Here is a 25,530-nt window from a genome sequence, read left to right on the forward strand (position 1 = left end):
ATTACAAAAGCCCAGTCTAACACAATACCAATGAAGAAGAAAAATAACAGCTCCCAAAAGAAACCAGCATGGCTGCATAAACAACTATCTGACAAACTGAAAGACAAAAAAAGTAAGTATAAAAAGTGGAAGGAGGGGGACATAACTAAGGCAGAATATCAGCAAATAGCCCGAGCCTGTAAAGATGAAGTGAGGAAAGCTAAGGCTCACAATGAAGAAAGGCTTGCCACAAAAGTAAAAATTAACAAAAAAAGCTTCTTCCAACATGTTAAAAACAAGAAAAAAGTTAAGGAAACAATTGGTCCATTGCTAGGAGAAAGTGGCAAGAAGGTGACAAGCAACAGGGAAAAAGCAGAACTATTTAACTCATGTTTTGCATCTGTCTTTACACAAAGGGATAAAACAGTCCAACCTATCAAAAACAGCACCACAAAAATCAGATTAGGAACACAAGTTGGAAGAAAATGGTAAGTGAGCACCTGTCTACCCTAGACAAGTTCAAATCACCAGGACCGGATGGATTACACCCCAGGGTTTTGAAGGACCTGGCAGACGAGATCTCTGAACTATATCTTTCAGAGATCCTGGAGCACCGGGGAACTACCAGAAAAGAGCTGATGTGGTTCCCATCTTCAAAAAAGGGAAAAAAAACAGATCCAGGAAACTATAGACCTATCAGCCTGACCTCAATACCAGGAAAAATTCTGGTAAAGATACTCAAGCAATGAATTAGCGAACACCTAGAACCAAACAAAGTAATAGCCAAAAGCCAACATGGGTTTGTCAAAAACAGATCATGCCAGACTAATCTTATTGCATTCTTTGACAAATTGACAAAATTAGTGGACCAGAGGAATGCCGTTGATATAGTTTACTTGGACTTCAGTAAGGCATTTGATAAGGTAGACCATAACCTACTACTAGATAAAGTAGAAGAATGTGGGTTAGACAGCATCACCACCAGATGGATTGGTAACTGGCTGACCAACCGCACTCAACGTGTAGTCCTCAATGGAACTGCATCTACATGGAGGGAAGTATGCAGTGGAGTACCCCAAGGCTCTGTTCTAGGCCCAGTACTCTTCAACATCTTCATCAATGATTTGGATGAGGGAATGAATGGGGAACTCATCAAATTTGCAGATGACACCAAGATGGCAGGAATAGCCAACACTCCAGAAGATAAAGACTCAAGATACAGAAGGATCTTGACAAACTTGAACATTGGGCGCTATCTAATAAAATGAAATTCAATGGTGAAAAGAGTAAGGTTCTACATTTAGGCAACAAAAGTGAAATGCACAGGTACAGTATAGGTGGTACCTTGCTCAACAGTAGTAACTGTGAAAGGGATCTTGGAGTCCTAGTGGACAACCATTTAAATATGAGCCAGCAGTGTGCAGCAGCTGCCAAAAAAGCCAACACAATTCTAGGCTGCATAAGCAGAGGGATCAAGATCACGTGAAGGGTTAATACCACTTTATAATGCCTTGGTAAGGCCACACTTGGAATACTGCATTCAGTTTTGGTCGCCACGATGTAGAAAAGATGTGGAGACTCTAGAAAGAGTGCAGAGAAGAGCAACAAAGAGGATTAGGGGACTGGAGACTAAAACATATGAAGAATGGTTACACGAACTGGGTATGTCTAGTTTAATGAAAAGAAGGACTAGGGGAGACATGATAGCAGTGTTCCAATATCTCAGGGGCTGCCACAAAGAAGAGGGAGACAAGCTATTCTCCAAGGCACCTGAGGGTAGAACAAGAAGCAATGGGTGGAAACTAATCAAGGAGAGAAGCAACTTAGAACTAAGGAGAAATTTCCTGACAGTTAGAACAATTAATCAGTGGAACAGAAGTTGCCTCCAGAAGTTGTGAATGCCCCAACCCTGGAAGTCTTTAAGAAGATGTTGGATAGCCATCTGTCTGAAATGAAATAGGGTTTCCTGCCTAGGCAGGGGGTTGGACTAGAAGACCACCAAGGTCCCTTCCAACTCTGCTATTGTATTGTATTGTATCGACCCTATTTCCCTGAAAATAAGACCTCCCCGGATAATAAGCCCAATCAGGCTTTTGAGCGCATGCACTGAAATAATCCCTCCCCAAAAATAACCCTCCCCGAAAATATTGCAGCACAGCAGCAGCCATGAGGTGACCATGCTCACTGCCTCCTGCACCTCAAAAATGATAAGACCTCCCCAAAAATAAGACCAAGCACTTATTTCAGGGGTCAAAAGAAAATAAAAGCCTGTCTTATTTTCGGGGAAACACAGTAAGATTTTTCTGCTAGAAATTGTTCTGATGGTTAAAAGTGTTCCTGACTGATTTATTACAAGTATTCCTCAATTTACGATCATAACTGAGCCAACATTTCTGTTGTTAAGCGAGATAGTGGTCAAGAGAATTTTGCTCCATTTTACGACTTTTTTGCCCCTGTTGTTAAGTGAATAATTGCCAGTTAGGTTATTCACACCATGGTTAAAGTCCCCATTGCTTGTCAGATGGTCGCAAAAGGGGGAATCAATTAACTGTGGGACATTGTGACTGTCGTAAATATGACCCAGTGGCCAAGCATCTGAAATTTGATCACATGACCATGGAGATGCCGCGACGGTCATAAGTGTGAAAAAACATACACAAGTCACTGTTTTCAATGCCAGAGAGGTCCTTCGTAACTTTCAACAGTTGCTAAGTGGACTGTCGTAAGTCGAGGACGACCTGTACTACAGCTGAGTCTCCACAATATATAGATAATTTTTTGGCCTTGACAGTCCCACTTAACACATTCCATCTATTTGGAGAAGCAAAGCATTGCACATCACACCACAAGCCACATTGGGAGACACTTCTGAAGTCCTTCAAAAACTTGATTGTGTGAAAGTTGGCAGTTTGCACCCAGGGAAATGGTTTAACACAAAACAGAAGGTCCAGCTCAAGCGAGAAATATTTTTGTCTGCGATCACAATTACCGTGTTTCCCCAAAAATAAGACAGGGTCTTATTCTCTTTTGACTCCCTGAAATAAGTGCTTGGTCTTATTTTCGGGGAGGTCTTACTATTTTTGAGGTGCAGGAGGCGGCGAGCGTGGTCACCCATTGGCAGCTGCTGTGTTGCAATATTTTCGAGGACAGATTATTTTTGGGGAGGGGGGGATTATTTTCGTGCATGCACTCAAAAGCCCGATGGGGATTATTATCCGGGGAAGTCTTATTTTCGGGGAAACAGACATCAATGCAATATAGGTAGTCCTCGACATACAACAGTTATTTTTAATGACCGTTCAGAGTTAAAACAGCACTGAAAAAAGTGAACTATGACCGTTTTTACACTTATGACCGTTGAAGCATCCCCACGGCCATACGATCAAAATCGCCACACGCTTGGCAAGCGACTCACACTTATGACAGTCGCCACGTCCCGGCGGGGTCATGCAATCCCCTTTTACGACCTTCTGACACGCCACGTCAATGGGGAAGCCAGATTCAGTTAACAACTGTGCGACTCACTTAACAACTGCGGTGATTCATTAAGCAACTGTGGGAAGAAAGGTCGTAAAAAGGGGCAAGGCTCCCTTAAGCAATGTCTCGCTTAGCAACAGAAATGTTGGCCTCAACTGTGGTCGTACATCGAGGGCTACCTGTATTTTTTTTTCTTTCTGTCTTTTCCAATAGCCCCCCTCTAACCTTCGTCATTCCAATTCAAAACAATTCTTACTTAATTTTTCTAGTATTTCTTCATCGGTCATTTTAGGTTTTTTCTTCTGTTTTTCGGCATTTCTCGCCAGCGTGTCGGGTGGTGTGATGCTGTTCTCAGAAGGAGAGTTGGTGGGGGAGGTGGTCACATCCCTGGTTGGGGCTGGCGGAAGAGGTTCGATCACGGAACGGGTGTAAATCTGTATTTTTGGGAAGGAGAGACACAGAGAGAGAGAGAAAAATAGAGAGGAACAGAGAGAGAGAGAGACAGAGAGAGAAAAAGAGAGAGAGAAACAGAGAGAGATTGAGAGAGAAAGAGAGAAACAGAGAGAGAGAAAGAGACAGAGAAACAGAGAGAGACAGAGAGAAAAAGAGAAACAGAAACACAGAGACAGAAAGAGAAAGAGACAGAGAGGGACAGAAAGAGAAAGAGACAGAGAAACAGAGAGAGACCGAAAGAGAGAGAAACAGAGAGAGAGGCAGAGACAGAAACAGAGGGAGAGAAACAGAAACACAGAGAGAGAAACAGAGAGAAAGACAAAGAGGCAGAGCGAGAGAGAGAGAAAACAGAGAGAGAAGAGAGAGAGAGAGAAATGGGCATTAAACAAATGACACAAAGATCAAGGTAGAATTGCTGGGATCTGCCAATGCCCTCAAAAGGAGATCCCACTTAGCAGAGTGCAAACCAAGTGCTAAAAACGAAAATTTCAGCCACTGTTTTATCATTGGTACCAAGTGGAGCTTCCAGCAACAGTAGCAGTCTACATTCAGTAGCTGGGACTGGTAAAAGAACAACAAGGTTTATTGCTACTTCTATCTTAAGAGGGTGTATATGTTCTTCTAACCCCAGTATAGGCAGTCCTCGACTTACGACATTTGATTTAGTGTTTGAAGTTACGACAGCAACTGAAAGAGGCGACTATCACACTTATGACCGTTGCAGAATCCCCACAGTTACATCATCAAAATTTGGACGCTTGGCAATGACTCATGACGGTTGCAGTGTCCCAGGGTCATACAATCCCCTTTTGCAATCGTGTGACAAGCAAAGGGGAAGACCGATTCACTTAACAATCGTAGTTCCTAACTGCAGCCCAGCAATTGTGGCAAGGAAGGTCGTAAAATGGGGCAAAATTCACTTGTCTTGCTTATTAACGGAAATTTTGGGCTCAACTGTGGTCAGAAATCAAGGAAAACCTGCAATTCCCAGGCCCACTTCCTTCTTTTTTTCAGGAAGTTTTTCAATTTTTCATTATCTCTCAATTTTGAGAATAATGTTGCACCTTTTTTCCCCTTTCCCTAGCTTCCCATAATAAAATACAGGTAGTCCTCGACTTACGACCACAGTTGAGCCCAAAATTTATGTTGCTAACCGTTGGCTAAGTGAGTTTTACAACCTTTTTTGGCCACAGTTGCTACGCGAATCACGGCAGTCGTTAAGTGAGTCACACTGTTGTTGTGTGAATCTGATTTGTCCACTGACTTTGCTCGTTAGAAGGTCACAAAAGGGGATTCCACGACCCTGGGACGCTGCAACCGTCGTAAATACGAGTCAGTTGCCAAGTGTCCAGATTCTGATCATGTGACCATGGGAACGCTGAAAAAAGTGTGAAAAATGGCCATAAATTACTTTTTTCACTGCCGCCATTCAAATGGTCACTAAATGAATTGTTGCTAGTTGAGGACTACGGCTTTTTTTTGCCACGTGTTAAGTGAATCACAGCAATTGTTAAATTAGCAACACCGTTGTTAAGTGAATCCGGCTCCCCGCCCCCATTGACTCTGCTTGTTGGAAGGTTGCCAAACAGGATCGCGCGACCCCGGGAGCTGCGACCGTCATAAAATACGAGTCAGTTTCCAAGCATCCGAATGTAAATCGTGTGACCGTAGGGACGGCGCAACGGTCGTAAGTCTGAAACGTGGCCCCAAGTCAGCGCCGTCTTAACTTGGGACGGTCACTAAGCGCACCATCGTATGTCGAGGACTACCTGCATTTGTACAAACCCGTTTTCAAAACGCCGACTCCGAAGGAGACGAACCACTCACCGATTTCGTGTGTTCGGGCCGAGGGGCGATGACCGGCGGAGAGACAGCTTCATCGTCATCGTCCTCATCTTCCGACACAGAGGGAACCGCCGGAGTTTCCGACACAGCCTTCACGTTCTGTGTGGCAATAACCCTCATTTCGTTATTCATTTGATTTTTCACTATTTCCCCACTTTTGTCCCAATAACTGAAGGAAACGTACGGACATTTTTCACAAAATGGCTGCCCAAAACAACCTGGGAGGGCTGAGGACCGACTAGCGTCCCCGTCCATCAGTTCCATCCCTTAGGCCGGACTGCCCTTTTCTGCCGAAAGGAAGAATGTGCTTTACAGGGAGTCCTCGACTTACGACCACAACGGAAGCTACTGTTGCCAAGCCGAGGCAGTCGTTAATGTGAACCACAATTTTATGACCTCATTGCCAAGGAGGAAGCCTGATTCGCTTAACAACCGTGTGACTCACTTAACTACTGTGGTGGTTCGCTTAACACCTGTGGCAAAAAAAAGGTGGTAAAATGGAGCAAGATTCACTTCACAGATGTCTCGCTTAGCAACGGAAATGTTGGTCATAAATTGAGGACAACCTGCAATTGGTCCTGGATCAAAAATCCACATTTGTTTCTTAATAGCATCTCTTATGGGGCAAAATGGAGCAAAAATCACTTAACAAATGTCTCATTCAGTAACAGAAATGGTGGCCATAAGTTGAGGACTACTTGTAATTGGTCCGGGGTCAAAAATCCATGTTTGTTTCTTAATCGCATCTCTTATGAATTGCTGATTGATTGAATACAATTAAGTCCAATCATGAATGGAGGCTTTCAAGAAGAGACCGGACTGCCGTTGGTCAGAAATGGTGTAGGATCTCCTGCTTGGGTGGGGGGGGTTGGACTAGATGACCCACAAGGTCCCTTCCAACTCTGTAAATCTGTAATCACATCAAGGACTTCTCTCAGCATGGCAAATTCCCTCTGCCAAACTAACAAAGGATGCCTTGACCAGCAGCCAAGCCAACAATATTTATTGCTGCTTATTAAAACACTGGCTGAGCGCATATTTTTTTAAAAAAATTCCTTTGTTCAAGATGTACATCCATTCACCTGCTGAGGAATGAATATGTCACCGTGGTTTTATAAGCGACCGATAACATTTCCATCATTAGAGGCAGCAGCGTCAGAAAAAAATAACAATAATTGATAGCCGGGATCTCAAGACGAGCCATTTCAGAGTGGTCCTCGATTTACAACCACAAATTTTCAGTTGCTAAGCCAGACATTTGTTAAATGAATTCCTAAACAAGACGGTTGTTAAGTGAGCTTCGCCCCATTTCACTACCTTTCTTGCCGCAGTCATTCAAGTGAATCACTGAAGTCCTTAAGTGAATGACAGGGCCATTAAGTGAATCTGGTTCTGGGACTTTGATCTGTCCTTAAGTGAAGACTACCCGTAATTTGGATTAAAGGTGAGGAGAGGCAGAAGATAAAGGGGAATTCCTTAGAAAATATCAACCAGGCCTACCCTTGTTTAGCTTCCAGTCCAGAAAAAATCAGCCCGGTGAATGACTCCCAAAACATGAGGGCTAGAAACTTGACTTCGGTTTGAAGCAAGTAAGGAGGACAATCTGAAAAACTCTGGAATTTGGTGTCAGCAAAACACTGGGCTTGTGTTCCTATAATACAATAGACTCTGTTTTTTGCCGTGGCTGAAGAATGGGGATAAACATTAAAATAGCAGAAATTGGGTTAACCACAAAATATGATTCTCGCAGATTTTCCTTGGCAAATTGGAAGAAAACAGATTACGGGTTTTTTTATTCCAGGCCAAGAAATTCACATGAAATGGCCTGAAACTGACATTGCTGGTTTAGATGTGAGACAGGGCGTTCACACAAATTTAAATCCTGGGAACTGAGGACCAACTATCCTTATCAACCTATCACTTTTACTCTCTATGTGCGAAAACAGCCACTGGGGGAAAACTAGCTCGTTTAAAAATAAATATTATTGCTTGGAAGTGAGAGAATTAGATTCATCTGAACGTGTTAAATACAGATGCCAGGTTTTTTTACCTGTTATTTGGAAAAGGCTGGGTTTTAATAATAGTCCATTTCACAAACATGTTTTGTTTGGTGCTTGAATATTCAGTGGGCTTGTTTTTAAAAAATTGCATCATAAAATAATTTCAGATGTGAGGCATTATTTTTAGTCCTGCCAATTCAGTTCTCTCTCTTATTTCACGTCTCCCCGTTTCCTATCTATATATGCCTTTTAAGGGAAAGCAAACTTGAATTATTTCTACTAACAATCACACAAGGAACAGGGGAAGTAAAGCAGGTAATCCTCGTTTTACAGCAGTTCATTTAGTGACTGTTCAAACTTACAACGGCACTGAAAAAAAGTGAGCTTTTCACACGAATGACCATTGCAAAAAAGAACCCTAATTAAGCAAAATAAAATTAAGCAGGAGAATTATTATTTTTATTAGCATTGTATTTGTTTGCCACCTGGTTGTCAGCAATTTGCGTTTTTGCCAGAAACTGGAGTGGACTTCCATTTTCCAGCAAAAAAACAAATAAACACCCAATAGCAAACAACGGATTTGCTTAATGACTGCTACATTCACTTAACAACGGCTGCTGAAAAGACCTTAAATAGGGCACAGATGCCCCTTTTACTAACGATCACTACAGGTAGTCCTCGACTTATAATTTAGTGACCATTCAAAGTTATAACAGCACTGAAAAAAGTGACTTATGACCGTTTTTCACACTTACAACCGTTGTAGCATCCCCAGGGTCACATGGTCAAAATTCAGATGCTTGGCAACTGGCATGTACTTATGACAGTTGTTGTGTCCCAGGGTCAAAGGATAACTGTTTGGAACCTTCTGCTAAGCAAATTCAACAGGGAAGCCAGATTCACTTAACAACTGCAATCAATTGCAGTGATTCACTTAACAATTGTGGCAAAAAAGGTCATGAAATGGGAGAAAACTCACTTGACATACTTTTCACTTAACAATCTAAATTTTGGACTCAATTAGGGTCCATATGTCAAGGACTATCTTTACTTGCCTAGACTTGCAACACTATTTTGGGTTTCAGACCAATATTCAGTGATAGAAAGGCCTGGCATTTAATGCCAATATTCACACAGCAAGCAAACCAAGTTAGATAAAAACTTAACTCCATCCATAAACAGCTAAATCTCTGTTTATCTGTGTTTAACCTTTAACTGAGCTAAGCAGGACATCGCAGTACAACAATTTTTGGAACCAAAATACTTCAAACGGGCTCACTAACAGAATGCATCCAAAATCCAGAACCTTTTGAGTCATGTAGAATTGAAATTTGGCAAAATTATATGAAGCATTTGAGGAGATAATAAAAAATGTCAGAGGATTAGGGGACTGGAGGCTAAAACATACGAAGAACGGTTGCAGGAACTGGGTGTGTCTAGTTGAATGAAAAGAAGGACTAGGGGAGACAGGATAGCAGTCTTCCGATATCTCAAGGGCTGCCCCAAAGAAGAGGGAGTCTAGCTATTCTCCAAAGCACCTGAGTGTAGAACAAGAAGCAATGGGTGGAAACTAATCAAGGAAAGAAAGAAAGAAAGAAAGAAAGAAAGAAAGAAAGAAAGAAAGAAAGAAAGAAAGAAAGAAAGAGGAAAGAAAGGAAAGAAGGAACAAAGAAAGAAAAAAGGAAGGAAGGAGGGAGGGAAAGAAAGAGGAGGGAAGGAAAGAAAGAGGAAAGAAAGAAAGAAAGAAAGAAAGAAAGAAAGAAAGAAAGAAAGAAAGAAAGAAAGAAAGAAAGAAAGAAAGAATATCCTGACAATGAGAACAATTAATCAGTGGAACAGCTTGCTTCAGAAGTTATGAATGCTCCAACACTGGACATTTTTAAGAATAGGTTGCTTGTGCATGAACTCCATTTGTGTGCATAGAGCTGCTTGTGCAAGTGGAGTTTCACACCCATGTGCTTGTCCATCACTCGTCTGGCCTGGTTTCAAGCAGGCTACGGTACAGCAGTGTGCTGGGTACCCCTCCTCTACCAGCCAGGAAATGAGCCACCATCTTAGTTTACTGCAGGGGTGTCCAAACTTGGGAACTTTAAGACTTGTGGACTTCAACTCGAATAGAATAGAATTCTGGAAGTTGAAGTCCACAAGTCTTAAAGTTCCCAAGTTTGGACACCCCTGGTTTACTGCATCTCCCCAGCCTCAGCCCAATGCAGGGGCTCCAAAACCCACCATTACCATTCAATGGTGAAGCCATTTTACTGAAGGCCACCAGCGTCCTTATGTACCTGCCCTGGCCTGAAGGAAGAGATGGAGGCCTGGACCACGAAGATGTAAATCTCTCCTCTGATGCCACCCCCATATTAGGCACTCATTTTGGTAATTAGCCCACAAACCCCAGCCCTGGGGTTCCCCATTTCCCCTCACCACACATTCAGCTGGAAGATCTTCAGAGGGGATCCTTGATTCTCTCTGGGCTTGGTTGTTTTCTGGCAGAGGTCTCATCACCCAAGTAGGTAGTCACTAGCACTGATGATGTTACCTAGGTGGGTAATGAAACGTCTGCAAGAAAACATCCAAGCTCCTTTTCCTCCTTCTCCCTTCTAGCACTGATTATGTTAGCTAGTTGGGTAATGAAACGTCTCCAAGAAAACATCCAAGCTCAGAGAGCACCAAGGACTCCACAGTCCCCCCCCCCTTCCTCCTCCTTCTCCTCCCTTCTAGCACTGATGATATTACCTAGTTGGGTAATGAAATGTCTCCAAGAAAACATCCATGTTCAGAGAACACCAAGGACTCCACAGTCCTCCTCCCCCACCCATTCTCCTCCTCCCATTCTTCTCCTTCACAAACCCCACTCCCTTCTAGCACTGATGATATTACCTAGTTGGGTAATAAAATGTCTCCAAGAAAATATCCAAGCTCAGAGAGCACAAGGACCCCAGAGTTTTCCTCCTCCTCCTCCTCTTCCCTCCCTCCTCCTCCTTCTCCATAAATCCCACTTCCTTCTAACACTGATGATATTACCTAGTTGGGTAATGAAACGTCTCCAAGAAAACATCCACGTTCAGAGAGCACCAAGGACTCCACGGTCCTCCTCCTCCTCCTCCCATTCTCCTCCTCCACAAACCACCCTCCCTTCTAGCACTGAAAACATCACCTAGCTGGCTAATGAAACGTCTGCAAGAAAACAAACCTTAACCCTAACCCATTGGCCCCACCGCTAGTGCAACTTGAGCTAGGCGCCAGCCACTCACACGGCCCAATTCCGAACATGCCCCAGGGTTTGGGGACCCCTGACCTACAAGACTGAAAAGTGCACCTCAAAATGAGCAGTGAGTGTCACACCTTTTTGTGACGGCATGCAACATCGGAAGGCATGCGCAGAAGGCGTGCATCAAGACATCCTGGGACTGGTTTTCAATCCTGCTTCCCTTGCATCTATGCCCATCCCATAATAGAGGGCTGCCTGTAAATGTACTGTCATAACCAGGTCAGCAAAATTGGATAATAGCTCTCCATTAAGTGTAATCAATCTAAAAGCATCTTCCATTGTTATTGCATGGTACTTAATAGCTAAATTTACTATTATGGCTCTTGACCATTAACCTTAGAGAAGATGCATTTTAATAAAGGCTGATCTAAACCCCTCGTAACCAAGCGATCAAATTTCTTTTGATAAATACCAGGAGCAGGAGACGTGAATTTTAATTCTAAGAGTCCTCAATTTACGACTGTCATTGAGCCTGGAATTATAGTCATAAGATGTGTTGGGTGTGAAGCGAGTGGCGCGGTGGCCTGGGAGTGGAGCTCTCGCCTCACAAATCAGGAGGCTGTGAGTTCGGTACAAAGTAGAGGCAGATATTTCTCTCTCTGGGCACAATGAGAATATACCTGCTGAACAAAACTCTGGATTGGCAAGAGGAAGGGCATCCGGCCATTAAGCACTCTGCTAGCTCCATTCAGTTGCCCAGACCCCACCCAGCAAGGGATTTGGGGGTTCATTAAATGATGGTGATGTGACCGAACCTCTTTAATGATTTTTTGTCATTAAACACAACTTCTCGAGGCAAGTTGTTCCACTGCTTAATTGCTTCTGTCAGGAAATTTCTCCTTAGTTCTAGGTTGCTTCTCTTTGTTTAGTTTCCACCCATTGCTTCTTGTCCTGCCTTAAGAATAAGCTGACAAACTCCCCCCTCTTCTTTGTGGCAGCCGTTTAGATATTGGAATATTATAAATATCCAGATATATCTATAACTGTTCTTTGGAAAATCAATGGATTTACCCAGAATCTCCATAACCTCAAAGCTGATCTGATGTGAAGGCTGTTGACAGCTGAAGTAACAATTCACCGTGAGTTTACGCACATCGCATTCTACAAAGAATTTAATATTTGGATATCGAAGGCATGAATGTGACTCACCAGAGTATTTGAGGAGTTATAATCTTCCGCAGATTTATCTGGAAGAAAAACAGAATCTGGTGAGATAATTAGGCCTATCACATCTCATTAATGACAGAGATCAGCACTCAAATCAAACCAGCAAAAAAAGGAAACATTGAAACTGAAATTTAATCATTCCCATGCACATCTAGTTATATGCTTGGGTAAGACTCCGATAACCATAATTCCCAAGCCGAAGGCTAGTCGAGACATCATATCTATATCCCTTGGGATTCACCTGTTTGCTAGAGGTAAGGTAGAAGAATTAAGATGTTTAAAGGTAAAGGTTCCCCTCGCCCATCTGTGCTAGTCATTCCTGACTCTAGGGGGCAATGCTCATCTACGTTTCAAAGCCGAAGAGCCAGCGCTGTCCGAAGACGTCTCCATGGTAATGTGGCCAGCATGACTAAACGCCGAAGACGCATGGAACGCTGTTCCCTTCCCACCAAAGGTGGTTCCTATTTTTCTACTTGCATTTTTACATGCTTTTGAACTGCTAGGTTGGCAGAAGCTGGGACAAGTCACGGGAGCTCACTCCGTTATGCGGTGCTGGGGATTCAAACTACCGAACTGCCGACCTACTGATCAACAAGCTCAGCATCTTAGCCACTGAGCCACCGGGTCAAAAATAACAACAGTTAAAAGGGACCTTGGAGGTTTTCTGGTCTAACCCCTTGCTGAGGCAGGAAACCCTACACCACTTCAGACAAATGGTTAACCAACATCTTCTTAAAGACTTCCAGTGTTGGGGCATTCACAACTTCTGGAGGCAAGCTGTTCCACTGATTAATTGTTCTAACTGTCAGGAAGTTTCTCCTCAGTTCTAAGTTGCTTCTCTCGATTAGTTTCCACCCATTGCTTCTTGTTCTACCCTCAGGTGCCTTGGAGAATAGTTTGACTCCCTCTTCTTTGGGGCAACCCCTGAGATATTGGAAGACTGCTATCATGTCTCCCCTAGTCCTTCTTTCTATTAAACTAGACATACCCAGTTCCTGCAACCGTTCTTCATATGTTTTAGCCTCCAGTCCCCTAATCCTCTTTGTTGCTCTTCTCTGCACTTTTTCTAAAGTCCCAACAAACTTTTTATATTGTGGTGACCAAAACTGGATGCAGTATTCCAAGTCTTATAGTGTCTTTAGTCTGTACAGGTCTTAAGTCATGCTATGAATGATCTATCTGCATGTAACATACTGCCTTTTTAATATGCATTTTAATACGTATTTATATTAAAAACAATACCAGTATTTCTATTCAGGTATTTTGAATTCAGCCCTTCAGCCTTTTAATTTTGTTGTTGCTCAGTTGTCCCAAACATTGCATCACTTCTCAATCTGCTCTGATTTCTACAAGGATGACTGTGTTAATTACAGCACAGCAAAAACCAACAGTTTATTTTGAGATTAGATCGCATGAAGTAATTCTCTGCACCAGATGGAGGGACGGATCATTGTGAATGAGAGTGGGAGGAATTATAAAACTTAGATAACACAGAAATTAAAGACAGAAGCCAGAGACAACGATAATTACAGGTAGTCTTTGCTTTACGATCACAATAGAGCCCAGAATTTTTGTTGCTAAACGAGAGAGTTGTTAAGTGAGCTTTGACCCGTGTTACGACCTTCCATGCCAGAGTTGCTCAGTGATTAAGTTAGTAACATGGTTCTTAAGTGAATCTGGCTTCCCCATTGACTTTCCTTGACAGAAGCCAGTTGGGAAAGTTGCAAAAGAGGATTTAGTGACCCCGAGACACTGCAATCGTCATAAATATGAGCCAGTTGCCAAGCATCTGAATTTTGATCATGGGAGGTATGGAGCACACTTTCATAAGTGTGAAAAATGGTCATAATGCACTTTTTTTCAATGCCATTGTCTTCTCATCAAGGCTTCCCAAGATCATGAAGCTGACTCCTCGTCCCGATAAAACCCCTTTTATTTCAATTAAAGGGAATTCCTCTCCAGCAAAGTTCCAGCCAACAGTCTTTCATGAGATTTCACAACTACAGACCTTTATCAGGCTTGGAGAGCTGCCAGGCCGATATCTTCTAAATGCCACGCTGTAGCAGCAGTTACTTGGCAAGAAGTCAGGAACAGATCTTCACCCTCATGAATTGAACAAATTGTCTCCTACAAATTCCACTCCCCTTTCTCTCCTCTTTATTCCCTATGGGAGGGGCCCTTCACTGTCGACCTGTGCCTTTACTTCTGAGTCGGCCCTTGTTCCTTAGCTGTTCTTTTCTCCTGGCAGCTCTGCGCATGCGCGCACTGGGAACAGGCTCCAGCTGTTCTTCTGCCCCACTGATGCCTGACTCTGAAGGCAGCTGATAACTGGCATATGGCCCTGGCCCCCTCTGCTTCCGACACAGAGCCCTCATCAGAGCCTTCCCCAAACTCCAGGACTGGCCCATCTTCCTCCCCAACCTCCTCACTGTCTGAGCTGCCACCAGCTCTGCTGGGGGGGGGGGGGGGGCACAACACGTTGTAACTTCGGATGGTCACTAAACAAACTGTCGTAAGTCAAAGACTACCTGAATTTATTCCTTAGCCGATTGGCCAAGATCAACTCCAGTTCTCTATAGATCTCCAAACATGCAATGTCCGTCAAGGCCCAGCTATCACCTCAAGAACAGCCTTCCTGATCTCGTCTAAAACCAAGACGACCTACCTGTGAAACTCATGTATTTCTGGCTGTTGGAGGTCTTTTTGGAGTTGTAGAATTCGAGAACGTCCAGGACGGCTTGAGGATTCTTCTTCTGCTCCAGTTTGGTGATGTTGGATGTCTGGAGCAAGCGGGCCCATTGCTCCGGCATGCCCTGGAAATAATAATAAGAAAGAACGATTAGTGTTGTCTGCTACCCCATGTAACATGTTGCCTGAACACATTATGCAACTTATGGTTGACTAAGCTATACAGGTAGCCTTCAAAAGATACAGGCCACTCGCTGGAAGACAGCAAAGTCCACATTTTGGACAGAGAAGACCGCTGGTTGGAAAGAGGGGTCAAAGAGGCCATCCAGGTCAAAATTGAACGTCCCTCTCTCAATAGAGAGGGAGGTTTGCTGAGTGCAAAACCTTTTTTTTTTCCTTTTGGAAAGCTCTTTAACTGATTGATGAGAATTAGATTGATCAAGTGCTGTGCCAGCAGAAACAAAGTCTTAGGTGCTGCAGATTGTCAGCGATTTCCTTCTCCAGCACATGGATAAATACACCTGGAAACTTCTACCTACCTGCTCTCACTCTCTCCCTACCTAGCTACTATATTTCTCTCTCTCTTCTATCCCTCTAGCTACCTATCTACCTACTCTCTCTCCCTACCTATCTACTGTATTTCTCTCCCCCCCCCCATCTACCTACGTACTTACCTACTAAATAAATAAATAAATAAATATTTATTTCTTAGCCGCACCCTCTCCCGAAGGACTCGGGGCGGCGTACAATGAAACATATGAAATAAATATGTGGACAAAACAAACATATAACAGAGACATATACCGATACATACACAAGGAGGAGGTCGGCTGATGAATAAAAAACAATTAGAATACAGTGATTAAAAAACCCCTAAATAATTAAATATAATTAAAATACCCAATTAAAAACCCGTCAGGAGCGATATGGTTAGATCAAAGTTGAGCCAGGCCAGCTACTTGGAATAGGTGGGTCTTAAGCTTAATACGAAAGGAGCGGAGGTCAGAGGTATTCCTAATATCCGGAGGGAGGTCATTCCACAGGGCTGGGCCCGCCACAGAGAAGGCTCTACTCCTAGGCGCCGCCCCCCGACACTGTCTAGTGGACGGCACCTGGAGGAGGCCCTCTCTGTGAGAGCGGATTGGTCGCAGGGATGTATGGGGCAGAATACTCTCTGTCTCTCCCTATCTACTGTATTTCTCTCTCTTTCTATTTCTCTCTCTATCCCTCTACCTACCTACACTCTCTCTCACTACATATCTAATGTATTTCTCTATCTCTCACTATTTTTCTCTCTCTTTCCCTTTATCTACCTACCTACCTACTACTCTCTCTATCTCCCTACCTACCTATTGCATTTCTCTCTCTCCCTCTCTATCCCTCTATCTACCTACCTACTTTTTTTTGCCTCTTCAAAACTTTGGTGCATGTTATACTCCAAAAATACGGTAGTGAGAAGAATCAGCAAAGGGAGAAATGATGTTGTGGGACCCCCGGAGTTTAACAGCTGTTGAGATTTGTACCACAAGGTTATTCCACAACTGGTAGCTTCACGGCCTACAGTAGAAGCAAAGCCTGTCGTTCTTACTGTAAATTCGCCTGTCACGGCATCAAATCCAACGTGGATCGTGTGTTCGAAGTCTGACGGGAGGGAGATCTCCGGCCGTTCTTTCTCCTTCTTCTTGTTGGCTGTCATGAAAAAGAAACCAAACTTTACAACAAAGAGTAAAAGGTTCTACATTTAGGCAAGAAAAACGAAATGCACAGGTACAGTATAGAAGATGGTACCTTGCTCAACAGTAGTAACTGTGAAAGGGATCTTGGAGTCCTAGTGGACAACCATTGAAATAGGAGCCAGCAGTATGCAGCAGCTGCCAAAAAAGCCAACACAGTTCTAGGCTGCATCAATAGAGGGAGAGAATCGAGATCACGTGAAGTGTTAATACCACTTTATAAGGCCTTGGTAAGGCCACACTTGGAATACTGCATTCAATTTTGGTCACCATGATGTAGAAAAGATGTGGAGACTCTAGAAAGAGTGCAGAGAAGAGCAACAAAGATGATTAGGAGACTGGAGGGTAAAACATATGAAGAACAGTTGCAGGAACTGGGTATATCTATTTTAATAGAAAGAAGGACTAGGGGAGACATGATAGCAGTCTTCTGATATCTCAGGGGTTGCCACAAAGAAGAGGAAGTCAAACTATTCTCCAAGGCACCTGAGGGTAGGAGAAGAAGCAATGGGTGGAAACTAATCAAGGAGAGAAGCAACTTAGAACTGAGGAGAAATTTCCTGACAGTTAGAATAATTAATCAGTGGAACAGCTTGCCTCCAGAAGTTGTGAATGCCCCAACACTGGAAGTCTTCAAGAAGATGTTGGATAGCCATTTGTCTGGAACGGTATAGGGTTTCCTGCCTAGGCAGGGGGTTGGACTAGAAGATCTCCAACGTCCCTTCCAACTCTGCTATTGTATTGTATTACTTTAACATGGGACCTATTTTATCTTTGCTTAGTTAATAGAGGTAGAAATTAGAAGATAAAAGATTATTGTTATGTAAAAGTTAACGATGAAATATTATTATCATATATAAGCAAGCATTATTAGAATAAAATAGAATAACAGAGTTGGAAGGGACCTTGGAGATCTTCTAGTCCAACCCCCTGCTTAGGCAGGAAACCCTACACCACTTCAGACAAATGGTTATCCAACATCACCTTAAAAACTTCCAGTGTTGGGGCATTCACAACTTCTGGAGGCAAGCTGTTCCACTGGTTAATTGTTCTAACTCTCAGGAAATTCCTCCTCAGTTCTAAGTTGCTTCTCTCCTTGATTAGTTTCCACCCATTGCTTCTTGTTCTACCCTCAGGTGCCTTGGAGAATAGTTTGACTCCCTCTTCTTTGTGGCAGCCCTTGAGATATTGGAAGACTGCTATCATGTCTCCCCCTAATCCTTCTTTTTCTTAAACTAGACATTCCCAATTCCTGCAACCGTTCTTCATAGGTTTTAGTCTCCAGTCCCCTAATCCTCTTTCTTGCTCTTTTCTGCACTCTTTCCAGAGTCTCCACATCTTTTTTTACATCGTGGTGACCAAAACTGAATGCCTTATTCCAAGTGTGGCCTTACCAAGGCCTTATAAAATGGTATTAACCTTTCACGGGATCTTGATTCCATCCCTCTGTTGATGAAGCCTAGAACTGTGTTGGCTTTTTTGGCAGCTGCTGCACACGGCTGGCTCACGTTATTATCACTATTACTATGTTTATTATTACTAGCACAATTATTATTTTGTAAAAGTAAATGGACTCAGACAAAACAATTGATTAAGCATTTTTGTATATTAAAGGAAAAAATGTGTAAGTATAAATTTTTTTAAAAGAAAAAAGAAAGCAAATTAAGCATCAGAATAATTATTTTTGTAATTATTGTATTTCTTTGCCACCTGATGGCTAGCAATTGACACTTTTGCCAGGAACTGGAATTTACTTCCTGCTTCCAGCAAAAAATAGCAAACAATGGCTTCGCTTAATGACTGCAACAATCAATTAACTGCTGCTAAAAAGACCATAAAATTTGGCACAGATGCCCCTTTTAATAACTATCGCTACAGGTAGTCCTCGATTTATATCAGTTCATTTAGTGACCATTCAAAGCTACAATGGCACTGAAAAAAAATGACTTGTATGACCATTTTCACACTTATGACCGTTGCATTATCCCATGGTCATATGATTTACATTCATATGCTTGACAACTAACTCACATTTACGACAGTTGGAGTATCCTGGGGTCATGTGATCCCCTTTTGCAACCTTCTGTCAAGCAAAGAAAATGGGGATGCCAGATTCACTTAACAACCATGTGACTCACTTAGCAACTGCAGTGAAAGGTCGTAAACCTCAGTTAACAAATTTCTTGCTTAGCAACAGAAATCCTGGGCTCAACTGTGTTCGTACGTCAAGGACTATCTGTACACTCAATAAACCACCATCAAACCAGCCACATTATGGTCAGTTTCAAATGAAATACCAAGCCACGATTTCCTTAGCTATAGATTGCCAAGCAAACAACCACTGAGAATGTAGAACACATTAAGCCACAAATTGTGGTTTACAGTCCACATTAAGCTGGGTTCACACAACACATACCCAGCAACAAAGTCACCAGCATTTTGGCTTCAGCTGCTCATGTAACTAACCTGTTTTTTGGATTCACACAAGATACTGAATCAAAAACTAACCACAGATAAGGTGTTCTGATCCAGGCTTCCCGAGATTATGAAGCCGACTCTTTGTCCCGATAAAACCTCTTTTATTTAGGTTAAAGGAAATTCATCTCCAGCAAAGTCCCGGCCAAGAGTCTTCCGTGAGATTTCACAACTACGGATCTTTATCAGGCTTGGAGAGCTGCCAGGCCGATATCTTCTAAACTCCATGCTGTAGCAGCAATTCCTTGGCAAGAAGTCAGGAAGGGATCTTCATCCTAATGAACTGAATGGTCTCCTGCAAATTCCACTCCCCTTTCGCTCCTCTTTATTCCCTATGGGAGGGGCCGTTCAACGCCCACCTGTGGCCTTACTCCCAAGTCAACCCTTGTCTCTTAGCTGCTCCCTTCCTCTGGCAACTCTGCGCATGCGCACACTGGGAAGAGGCTCCAGCTGTTCTTCTGCCCCACTGATCTCCGACTCCGAAGGCAGCTGATAACTGTCAGACGGCCCTGGGCCCCCCTCTGCCTCCGACACAGAGCCCTCATCAGAGCCTTCCCCAGACTCCAGGACTGGCCCATGTTCCTCCCCAACCTCCTCGCTGTTTGCCACCAGCTCCACTGATGGGCCACAACACAAGGTCAGTGCAAAATGTTAAGCCAGGAACAAACTAACCTAATTTAGCATGCTGGGCTTCTGCAGATATTAGGACTTTAACTAATTCAATTCCAGCAATGTTGTGGGAATCTAAGCAAGCCACTTCTTTTTAATCAACTCTTCTTATAGAACTTACCAGAACTTTCTAACTTGGCTCCCATCTCCTCTTGGGTTTCCTCTGTGCAAATTCCACCAAGGAAGCCCAAAATTTGCTTTTATCCACTCAAAAGCCCCTCCCTGATCTCTCATTAGTTGATCCAGGAGTGACAGAAAATCCCCGGATCTACTAAGACTTCTTGGGGTTGATTAGCAAAAGCTTGACCTATGGATCTAAACTACAAAATAGCCCTTTTAATTACAACCCAAATTTCTGTTGCTAAGCCAGGCAGTTGTTAAATGAGTTTGCCCCATTTTGGGACTTTTCTTGTCAGGCTGGCTGGGGAATTCTGGGAGTTGAAGTCCACACACACCTTAGAGTAGAATTGAATAACAGAGTTGGAAGGGACCTTGGAGATCCACTAGTCCAACCCCCTGCTTAGGCAGGAAACCTACACCACTTCAGACAAATAGCTATCCAACATCTCCTTAAAAACTTCCAGTGTTGGAGCATTCACAACTTCTGGAGGCAAGCTGTTCCACTGATTAATTCTTCTAACTCTCGGGAAATTTCTCCTCGGTTCTAAGTTGCTTCTCTCCTTGATTAGTTTCCACCCATTGCTTCTTGTTCTACCCTCAGGTGCCTTGGAGAATAGCTTGACTCCCTCTTCTTTGGGGCAGCCCCTGAGATATCGGAAGACTGCTATCACGTCTCCCCTAGTCCTTCTTTCTCTTAAGCTAAACATACCCAGTTCCTGCAACCGTTCTTCATATGTTTTGGCCTCCAGTCCCCTAATCATCTTTGTTGCTCTTCTCTGCACTCTTTCCAGAGTCTCAACATCTTTTCTACATTGTGGTGACCAAAACTGAATGCAGTATTCCAAGTGTGGCCTTACCAAGGCCTTGTAAAGTGGCAGTAACACTGTAAGATACTTGCTCTAACTTGAGTGGTTTCCACCCAGGTCCTCTGTTCCGGTGGGAACAGAGGTTTAATCCTATTGGTCGAAGGGTCTGACAACTCCCTATAAAAGGGCTGCTGTCAGAGTCAACTTTCGCTGGATGGTTCTCACTTCTTGCACTTAATAAAGAGCTGTTGTTACCATTAAGCCTGTGTGTGCCTATCCATTACCCATCTAACAAACACTTCACTTAATGTTATCAAGATTGAGAAAAACAGGGCTTAAGTTTTGCAGACTTAAACCTGGCCACGCTTGCGGGGACTTTTGGCATCGTAACCCCTGCACCTCAACAGGTCGCGAACTTCAGGAAAATCATCTCTCGAGAATCTATTTTCTGCCTTTTATAATAAGCAGTTTAAAAAACTGGGCAGCAGCTAGGATTAAGAATTCAATTAATTGGCTTGCAAATCTCTTAAGTAAGCAGACATTTAAATTCCTGGTTTAAGAAGGCTTACAAAAGTGAAAAAAGCAAGCAATGGGGTTACTACGAACAAGAGCTGGGCTAGGGAAGTATTAGAATATTAATGATTCCCAACCCTTTATGCGGTCCAAAACAACCTGTTTTGCAGGAAGATTCCTGAGTTTAAAAGAATTAATGATTTCATGGCCTGCTGAGCTAACAGACATTACCGTATATATTCAGGGATAAGCCTATCCACAGATAAAGGGACCTTTGAAATTTTCATATGGCTTAATTTTTTTACAATTGGCTTACCCCCTGGGTAATCCATGGATTATCCATTTTTCAGGGTGTTTATCTTAAAAATTTGAGAGTCAGCTTATCCGTGGATGGGCTTACTGGAAGTAAAGCTTCTCCTCGACTTACGACCACAATGCTAGCCCAAAATTTCTGTTGCTAAGTGAAACATTCGTTAAGTGAGCTTCGGATCAGTTTACAACCTTTCTTGCCATAGTTGTTAAGTGAACCACGGCTGTTGTTAACTCAGTAACACGGTTGTTCAGTGAATCTGGCTTCCCCCATTGACTTTGCTTGTCGGAAGGACACAAAACGGGGACACGGCGACCGTCATAAATATGAAACAATGGTCAAGTATCTGAATTTGGACCACATGACCACGGGAATGGTGTGACGGTCGTAAGTGTGAAACATAGTCATATAAGTCACTCTGTTCAGGGCCGTTGTAACTTCAAATGGTCACTGAGCGAACAGTTGTAAGTCGAGGACTGCCCATCCTTGCAAAAGATCTCTAAAGTCGGGAAAGACTGCTGAAATTCCAGCATTCATAGGAAAATAGCAATAGCACTTAGACTTATATACCGCTTCACAGTGCTTTTACAGCCCTCTCTAAGCGGTTTACAGAGTCAGCCTCTTGATCCCAACAATCTGGGTCCTCATTTAACTGACCTCGGAAGGACGGAAGGCTGAGTCAACCTTGAGCTGGGTGAGATTTGAACCGCCAAATTGCAGTCAGTCTGCAGCAGGGGTGGGTTTCAAAAATGTTTACTACGGGTCTGGTGGTTGTGGATAGATTTGGGGGGGGGAGGGGAAGGCATGTGACTAGGTGGGCATGGCCAACTTGACGTCACGCACAATTCAGTCACATGACACCCTCCCTCACCAAGCCATGCCTACCGAAACGGTGGCGAAAAGTTTTGATGGGGGGGGAGGCTCTCCAGAGCTAAAGAAGCGCCTGCAAACTACCCAGTAAGAAAAAACGTTTTTGTCCTCCTGGGCCCCCAGAAACACTCTACAGGCTTCAGCAGGGTTGGGGGAAGGCAAAAATGCCCCCGTTTTAAAAAACAGGGGCATTTTGGCCTTTCCCCAGCCCTGCTGAAGCCTGCAGAGTGCCTCTGGAGGATGGGGGAGAGCAAAAACTCTGGGACTGGCATGTGCACACCATTAAAAAAAAAGGGGGGGGGGGGAAATTACATTTTTTCATTGAAGCTTGTTCTGCGCATGTGCAGAACAGAAAATAAAGATAGTGGCGCCCAGGATAGAACTGGTTACGGTCATGTGTCCGGTCGAGTTACTACCTATTGGGCCGAAGGGGTCTAAAGGGGTCCAAACCCATCTCTGGTCTGCATTCAGCAGAAGTAGCCTGCAGTACTGCACTCTAAGCACTGTGTGATCTCCAGGGGGAAATGACTGCCTTGCTTCAAACTGAGACAGTTTCACAATACTTTACTTCTTTTAAAAACTTTTTTTTTTTTTTAGGGATCTGAAAATTGAAACCAATGGGTACAAATTGGGAGCAGGAAATGCGACGCTATGAGCAAGCAGAGAAGTTCCTCCAATTGAAGACGGAAATCATTTTTGCTCAGGGTTATTCTGTTAAAAAAACCCGCACTAAATATACTTTCCTTTTGTGCTACAACTGTGATAATCCCACTGTATTCTGGAGGTCTGGTACAATTCTCCTTCCCTGCTTTTTCTCTTATGTTTTATGCCTTCAATTCGCTAAAGGTAGTCCCGGACTTACAACAGTTCATTTACAACGGCACTGGAAAAAAGTGACTTTTTCACACTTACAACCCTTGCAGCCTCGCAATCCCCTTTTTCTGATAAGCAAAGTCAACGGGGAAGCCAGATTCATTTAACAACGGTGCTATTTCCTGAACACTTAACATTCACTTAACAACTGTGGCAAGAAAGGTTGTAAAATGGGGCAAAATTCATTTCACTTAGTAATAGAAATTTTGCGCTCAGTTGTGGTCATAAATGGGAGGAATATTCCCTGTACTGTACTCGGAATATGTTGGGTTTACGAGGGGAAATAGGATTTAAGCAAACCTAAAATAAAAGTCTGAATGGATTATATTTTTCTGAAACTTGGTGCAACTTTTTAACTCAAGTTTAGAACCCAACATTCAGGACTGCAAAGTTTTTCAAAACTATTTGTAACTTTTTTCGACTCAGTCGTGACTTCGAAGTCACACAGTTGTTAAGTGAGTTTTGCCCCATTTTAAAAACTTTCTAGCCACAGTTGTTAAGCGCATCAATTGTTAAATTAGTAACACAGTTGTTAAGCTGTTACATGGTCGTAAGTGTGAAAAACAGTCACTATTTTTAATGCCATTGTAACTTTTTAAACATTGTAACAGCGTTCCATGCACTTTCGGCGTTTAATCATGCCGGCCACATGACCACGAAGATGTGTTCGGACAGCGCTGGCTATTTGTCTTTGAAATGGAGATGAGCACCGCCCCCTAGAGTCGAGAACGTCTAGCACATATGTGCGAGGGGAATCTTTACCTTTAAACAAATTGTTGTTAAGTCGAGGACTACCTATTTGAAGGTTAAAGGATATGGGCTGCAGAGATTCAGAGAACCACTAGATGGCATCAGAGAGAGAGAGACAGAATTTGCTTACACTCTGCTGCCACTAGTGACTGTCTTGATGTTTGCAGTTGCCTTTATCAATATGTAAAACATGTAATAAATTGCTTGGGGATTTTTCTCCATCTGCTGAAAGTAATGCGGCCCACACTCCATCTCATGTAAGGAAGTCTGACAGACAGATCTGCCTTAAAAGGGGCAAGCAGCCATTCAACTGGTAAAGCATCTTGCAGCACCAGCTGGAAAAAAAATTAAATAAACCCCCACCGATTCCTGAGGAATCTAATGCAATAAGTTAGTTCCTTTTTCAGGTTGCATAACCGAAAACGGAAGTAATTCTGCCGCTGCAGATGAATGGCAGAAAGAGGAAGAGAACTCTGCGTTGATACAGAGTGAGAACTGGGGATTTTTAAAAAAAACATTAACCACTCAGGGACAGAATTGATTAAAAAAAAAAACCTGTATTAAAAAAAACTTCTGACTGGTTTGGGCTGCTTTCATCGTGCTTCTAAACCAATCTATATCCCTACTGTTTCTTTATTTCTTTATTTTTTAAAAAAATTGTGGGAGGAATCCTGCATGTAAAAAATTAGCATGTAGAGGGTAAAAATACTGTAGCTTTAAATCATCCGAAATAAGAATTCAGGATCCTGCTTATGCCAGCACAGTCCGTTCATCCAACTTAGCCTACAAAATATCACTTCAGTCTTTCAATCAGTGATTTTTTTAAAAAAAAAAAACTGGCTTAATATTTTTTTATTTGTTTTTTCTTATTATGGATTATGATGGATTTAGTTAGTCATATCTCGATATTTACATTTTCTCTTTATATACTGTATATATACATATATATTTACATAACCTGTTTTTATGTTTTTTTTTAGATTTGTCTATGGGTCTGTCTATCTATCTATCATCTATCATCTATCTATCTATCTATCTATCTATCTATCTATCTATCTATCTATCATCTATCTATCTATTCATCTATCCGTCATCTCATCTCTCTCTCATCTTACTATCTCTCTCTCTTCTCTCTCTCATCTATCTATCTATCTATCTATCTATCTATCTATACCATCTTATTATGTATGTATGTCAGAGGGACACGATGGCTCAGTGGCTAAGACGCTGAGCTTGTTGATCAGATAGTTTGGCAGTTTGAATCCCTAGCACTGCATAACGGAGTGAGCTCCCTTGACTTGTCCCAGCTTCTGCCAATCTAGCAATCCGAAAGCACATAAAAAATGCAAGTAGAAAAATAGGAACCACCTTTGGTGGCTGGGGAATTCTGGGAGTTCTTACAGGTCTTAAAAGGGCAGAGACTGGGGGCAGAGAATTCTGGGACTTGAAGTCCACAGGTCTTAAAGGGGCAGAGAATTCTGGGACCTGAAGTCCACAGGTCTTAAAGGGGCAGAGAATTCTGGGACCTGAA

The 25,530-nt window shown here is 42.8% G+C and overlaps 1 protein-coding gene across 2 annotated transcripts in view; it reads right to left on the reverse strand.

Annotated features, from left to right (window-relative positions):
* The window catches only part of PAK1 (p21 (RAC1) activated kinase 1), a 71,949-nt gene that overhangs the window by 17,555 nt on the left and 28,864 nt on the right, over positions 1–25,530 (reverse strand). Inside the window, exons 1-6 of one of the 2 annotated variants that reach the window (XM_081949972.1) lie at positions 19,879–20,010; positions 16,469–16,569; positions 14,858–15,005; positions 12,175–12,212; positions 5,737–5,853; positions 3,713–3,890 (exon numbers count right to left, since the gene is read on the reverse strand). In XM_081949972.1, the coding sequence (XP_081806098.1) occupies positions 3,713–3,890; positions 5,737–5,853; positions 12,175–12,212; positions 14,858–15,005; positions 16,469–16,569; positions 19,879–19,903 (607 nt within the window). In that variant the 5' untranslated portion in view covers positions 19,904–20,010. Of the gene's footprint in view, positions 1–3,712; positions 3,891–5,736; positions 5,854–12,174; positions 12,213–14,857; positions 15,006–16,468; positions 16,570–19,878; positions 20,011–25,530 lie in introns of those variants that run through there. The other variant, XM_081949971.1, reaches the window with a different exon arrangement.

Source organism: Natrix helvetica (genome assembly GCF_964273705.1).
Source record: "Natrix helvetica genome assembly, chromosome: 4".
In the NCBI taxonomy this organism is placed as follows: domain Eukaryota; kingdom Metazoa; phylum Chordata; class Lepidosauria; order Squamata; family Natricidae; genus Natrix; species Natrix helvetica.